This window comes from Rhea americana, unplaced genomic scaffold (assembly GCF_003343005.1).
Source record: "Rhea americana isolate MKP2758 unplaced genomic scaffold, rheAme1 scaffold_64, whole genome shotgun sequence".
NCBI classification, from domain to species: domain Eukaryota; kingdom Metazoa; phylum Chordata; class Aves; order Rheiformes; family Rheidae; genus Rhea; species Rhea americana.
Window position 1 is genome coordinate 1375502 of NW_028186801.1, and position 6000 is coordinate 1381501.

The 6000-nt window shown below is 42.4% G+C and overlaps 1 protein-coding gene across 1 annotated transcript in view; it reads right to left on the reverse strand.

The window, feature by feature from the left end:
* Positions 1-6000, reverse strand: part of ZDHHC17 (zDHHC palmitoyltransferase 17) — a 79975-nt gene that overhangs the window by 23568 nt on the left and 50407 nt on the right. The window contains exons 8-9 of the mRNA XM_085320562.1: positions 4476-4601; positions 4153-4295 (exon numbers count right to left, since the gene is read on the reverse strand). Of these exons, the coding sequence (XP_085176688.1) occupies positions 4153-4295; positions 4476-4601 (269 nt within the window). The remainder of the gene's footprint in view (positions 1-4152; positions 4296-4475; positions 4602-6000) is intronic.

Genomic DNA, 6000 nt, shown 5'->3' on the forward strand with positions numbered 1-6000 from the left:
CACACTGCACTGCAACAGAGACGATCTGAAAAAGAGACTAAGTACATCGTCTCCAAGCCCCTGCAGAGACCAGAGCCTAAACTCCCCAGAGCGGGCAGGCAGTGTCTGTCCTTATCAGGTTGTGAAATGGAGAATCCCATGCAGATGGGGAACAGGGAGCAGTGTCCAAAACAGCACTTGAGCCAGCTGAGCCTGAGGCCCACAGCCGCACCAAGCGGCAGTGGTGAGTGACAGCAGTGGGAGGCTYCCTCCTGCAGGGGACAAAGGACCATCTGCCAACCTGACCTACTGTCTAGAGAGGTTTGCTGCTTGCCAGGGACTTGGACTCAGGACCTTGCAGAGAGGTTGCCGTAGCGTACCCAGCCCTCAACTCCCCTGCTGCTGCTTTGCCATGTGGGSCCCTGAAATACTGCCAGGGGAGGCCTGGAGTGTGTCAAGCATAAACATTGGGCTGTGAGCAAGGGCGAYGGGCATGGCAGCCCGAGTGGCTTTCTCCTTGATCCTGCCAATGAGGAGGAAGGRCTTGAGGAGGCATGGATGGATCCTGCAGGTCATCAGCTGTTCGCACAGGTGGTGTTGAGAGCAGGGATTTAGTTTTTATGACCACTGGACCCTCTCTGAGGATTGAAGACTACTGGGAAGAGATGGGATCCCACCTGACCAAGTGGGTCAAAAGCATCATTACCAACAGGCTGACTAGCCTGGTAAGGCAAGTTTCAAACCAAGAATGAYAGGGGAGGGAGATGACAACCCACCATCAAGCAAGGAAGTGGTGGACAGGAATGGCAAGCAAAGGGTACAGGGTGAACAAGAGTGAGCTCGTGACCAGCAATATAGGGCTGAAGTGGACCCCTGTCAGGCACATACACACAAATAGCGAAGTGCCAAGAGRACAATGCTATGGGGGAGGCGCTCACGCTCTTTCCTGGGAAATCAGCATGACTTGGTGACTGAGGTGCCTCTACAGTAACACACACAGCACAAGGAACAAACARCAGGGAATTAGAGGTCCATACACAGCTGCAGGGCTAAGATCTCATCYGGATCACAGAGTCATACCAAGATAGCTCATAGAACTGGAGAGCCACAGATGGATAAAAGCTGTTTAGGAATGACAGGGCAAGATGTCAAGGAAGGGTAACTTCCCCRTATGTACAATTCCACGCATGGACCTTTTCCTGGAGATGGATGGGCTAAGATTCAAGGGAAGGTGACAATGTTGTGGTGGGTGTCTGCTATAGAYCATCTGAACAGAGAGAAGTAGATGAGGCCTTCTTCAGACCACTGAAAGAAGTTTCACAGTTGCATGCCCTGGGCTTCATAGAGAGCAACACAGCAAGGCTCTTGCTCTCCAGAAACTTTCTGGATTGCTTTAAYGGTAAATTCCTAACACAGCTGATGCAGGAGCTGATAAGGCTCTGCTGGACCTCATACTTACAAACACAAAAGAACTGCTTGGGGAAAGGGGAAAGTTGGGGGCAGTCTTAGCTTGCATTCATGGTGACTGGCCATGCAGTCACCATGAGATTGTGGAGTTCARGATCCTAAGAAGGGAGCAAGGCAAAAAAGCTTCAGGAGAGAAGATTTCAGCCTGCTCAGGGACCTGCTTGGAAAAGTCCTATGGGATATGGTCCTGGAGAAAAGAGGGATCTAGGAGAACTGGTTGATCTTCAAGTTGTACCTCCTCTAAGCTCAAGAATTGTTCATCTCAATGTGAAGAAAGTCAAGGAAAGCTGGCAGGAGGCCTGCATGGACGGGCAAGGAGCTTCTGATAAAACTCAAATGTAAAAAGGAAGAGTACAAGAGGTGGTAGCAGGGTCAGGTGACCCAGAAGGAATACAGACACTGGCTGAGTCTGCAGGGATGGGTTTAGGAAAGCCAAAGCCCATCTGGAGCAGAAACTGGCAAGCAATGTGAAGGGCCACAAGCAAGGCTTATATCGGCAGAAARAGAGAGGCTCCTGGGCTGCATTAGGCAGAGTTATGCCAGCTGGTCAAGGGAAGTGGCTATGCCCCTCGACTCAGCACTAGCAAAACCACATCTGAARTGCTGGGTCCAGCCCTGGGGTCCCTAGTACAAGACAGACRTGGATTTACAAGTCCAGCAAAGACCACGAAGATGATTAAGGCACTGGAGCATCTGACATATGAGGTGAGGCTGAGAGCGCTGGATTGGGTACATTTTTAATCAAATACCCAATGAGAACAAATGAAGAAGATGGAGTCACTCAGTGACACCCATTAAAAGGGCAAGAGATAATAGGCACAAACTGAAGTACAGGACATACCATTTAAACGTAAGAATAATGTTTTATAGTGTGAAGGTGGTCAAGCACTGGAACAGATTGACCRGGGCTGTGGCATCTCCATTCTTGAAAGGTTCAAAATACAACTAGACACAGCYGTAAGCAATCTGCTGTAGTTGCTCCTGCTTTGAGCAGGATGGCTGTTTGTATTGGGCAGGATCAACTGCTTTGAAGCAGGGTTGAACTAGACAATCTCAAGTCCCTTCCAACTTCAACAATCCTGAGAAATAAAAATAGCAATCTGTAGAAAGTGCTGATCTGAGAATGGAAATGGGCATAAGAGTACCATGCACTCTCATACCAAGAGTATGGCTTGCACAGTAACAACTAGTTAGTCTCACTAGGTTAATGAGTATAGATATGAGAATATCTAATTCGTAGGAGTATATTAGAAGAGAATGTCTAATAGCAACTTGGACATTCCAAGTGCCTTGAGAAACAAGAGATTCCAGTTCCATAGCATGTATTGTGAGAGGCTACCTAGGCAGCTAAAATCACCCTTGCCACTGTATGCAACGCAGCMAAGCTGTCATGGAAAACTACTTACTTTTGGCACACTTATCAATGAAAGACAATTGCACTAATCAGAAAAATACTGTTTCAGGAAACTAGAATTCAGACAATGAGCAGAGATTTTTCCCATCTGTGTGAAAATGTAAGTGATATAAACAAGACAACGTCATGAGCTTGATGTTTGCTTGTTTCTTTGTCACAAGAAGGTACTTTTCCAAGGAACTCAGAAGATTCCTAAAGATGTTTCTAATGGGGATCTTTAAATCAGAGAGGATCAGGTTTACACAGATACTCTTCCTCTGGCTTGAAGATTATTTAGAAAGCAATAGTAATACCCAACATACTCTGAAGATAAAGTCATGAGAGTCCCTTAGGCCTGTTATCTTAGCCCTGTTGTCTGTCTGTCCTGTGTGCAGAGCTCCCCCCACCCCCCAAAAAAAATGTGCCAACGAGTTTTTGACAATGGCTGTTTGCAAGCAAGGTATGTATGGGAATGATTCCCATACACAGAATTCACAGAATTTTCCTTTTCTCTATAAAGGGAAAAGAAGGAGGAGCAAATGGTACTAACGGACACAGCATCCAATAACAGAAAAACACAAAGGGTCTTAAGCATGAGGAAATACTAGGTTTACATATATATGAAATGCTAAGTACAGATGTAGTCCACAGATTCTGAGAATCTGTTGAAAGATGCATGTGCACTTAGATACTTAAAAGTACTCATAAATGTGTGTGYGCACATGCACTTACACAGAAAACTAAAATTCTTTATGATTAGGTAACAAATTACAATATATATTATTAGAAAGAAGCCTTCTCCTTTAATCATCCCTCTTGGCAAAAACAGAAGCTGTAAGTCCTATATCTACGTTTCTCTTTGTAAATCTTAGATATTTTKGGGTATTTTAATTCTTTAAAAAAAAAAATAATAGCACACTGGTACTTTTTTTTTCCCTATTCCTTTWAAATAACTTTCCCCTTGACTGTTTCCTTCAAAACTCATACAGATGACTGAGACAGACATTCAGCACCCTCCTCTGGAGACTGACTGCATTTCGATTCTGTTGTTAGCTTCTGTTAACTCAGTAATATTCACCCAGAGTAATTCAATGGCTATTTGTAAAATCACAGAGCATTAAAAGAGCTAAACTGCAAAAGATTTTTCCCTGAAGGAGCGACAAAAAAGAAAAAAACTCCAACAGACAAGTGTTGCATATTCAAAAACACACATGAAAAATAAAAATTTAAGATTATTTATTAAATAAACAAGATGCCAACTAAACATTTTTTCTGTACASACTAAATAGACAGTGTTGTTGTAAAACACTTACTTTGAAAGAAACTGCACCATAGCCCAAACACCACCATACATCAGCCCTTTAATGAGCCAAGAATCAATGTCAAGGTCTGCTATAAACCCAACCAGCCAAATAACCAGGAAAGGAGTTCCCAGCATCACCTTCTGACGGAATTCCTGTATAGAAACAGATACCAATAAGAAAATTTATTTTTACTTGTCACAACAAAAAGATGACGTTTCCTAAACCTGCAGCGTGGACAGACTTCATTGTCTGAAAAAACTACACCCACCTAACACAAAAACCCTGCATATTTACAGCAGTAGTAACATGGATTTTGTTCTAGTTCTTCTCACCTTATCAGCTTTCAGCTTTCTGAGAAAGGATGGACTGTCATATCCCTTTGCCTGTCTTGCTTCCTGTAAGTGGTTGATCATCCACACATTCTTCCTCTGTTTCGCCAGATCAAGTGGTGATTCTCCCTGTCAAGAATATAAAAGTGGGAAACATCTAATTTAAAAATAAAATGCATTCAGATCACTTTTAAAATAGCAAATTGGCAGGTTAAAAATAATGCATTTAAAAACAGATTAAACTACATTCTGGCACTTTTAGTTGTCTGCAACTTACTTGACGCCAAACAGATCACTAATTCCTTTTGGTCTTTTTGCTCTTATAACTGTACATGAGTAGAGAAGCAGGATATTAAATTTGTGATCCTGACACTAAATGTCTTGATGCAGCAATAACTGTTGCCTTTGCCATAAAACATCTGTGTTTGTGTTCTACACAGTCTACTAGTCTGTAAATGAGAGACTGTGCTTCCCCCTCAGCTATTGACAGGCAGCAGAAATCAAACAAAGAAGAATTTGTGACCCACTGGATCATGGAAACTCTCCCAGTGTAAAGCCTTACTTCTCAGTTAATCCTCTGCCTACTTGGTAGTACTAATATCATGGAATGTTTCTTAAAAAGATTTTTCTTTTTTTAATACAAACTTAATGGTCTTGTTTGTTTCAGTCACTGAAATTCTAGGGGAAAAAAAAGGGAAAGAATAAATTGATTCCTCATGTCCAACTTGTTCCCAAACTCTGAGCTCTCATGCTTGGCTTATGCTTCGCACACAATGAATACAAAGCCAACAACGGTCCATGCTTTTCTTTTCCTTACAGTCAGAGACAACCAACAGAGAAGGCAAGAGAAAAATATATAGACTCCAAAGGTGCCTATCAACTAATTTGATTTTATTGCTTTTTAAACATCTAGAAAGAGAGCTAAATGAAAGTTATTGATTGGGTCTGAAATTATAGAGGAGGCAAGAGACAACCAACTGCAGGTACCTCCAGCTTCAGTTTTGCATTTGACTCCTCCTCTCTTCTACTGGAGTTAACTCCCCTCCTAAACAAAGCATTCATGGAGGCTTGAAAAATGGCTGAATCCTCCATCGCTCGGCCCCCTCCTAAAAAAAAAGTGAGACAGGTACCAGAAACTGAAATACCCAGGAAGGGCAATACTTACTATAGACAGAAGAGATTTCAAAGACAAAAAGGACAGTTAGTTACCTACATCCCATAGCAAGACAATGGGAATGGAGTACTTAACTCTCATTTTGCCTTTGAAATCTTGCTCTGAGTCTCTAAAAGGAGGATAAATAGCACAGACTACATATTATGAGGTAAAGTGTTTCACTGTCTAACAGAACCTGGCATTTCTTCTGTCTRGTAAGTTAAGCTAGCAAAATCAATTAGTGAAGAATAACCTTTTGACTTCACTTAGCTTCAAAGCCCGATTAAGAAACAGATAAAGTTAAGTTACCCTCAAGAGAAACTCTTGAGATCAAACTATGGTGCCTGCTTCATCACGAAGCTAATAGCATCCTGA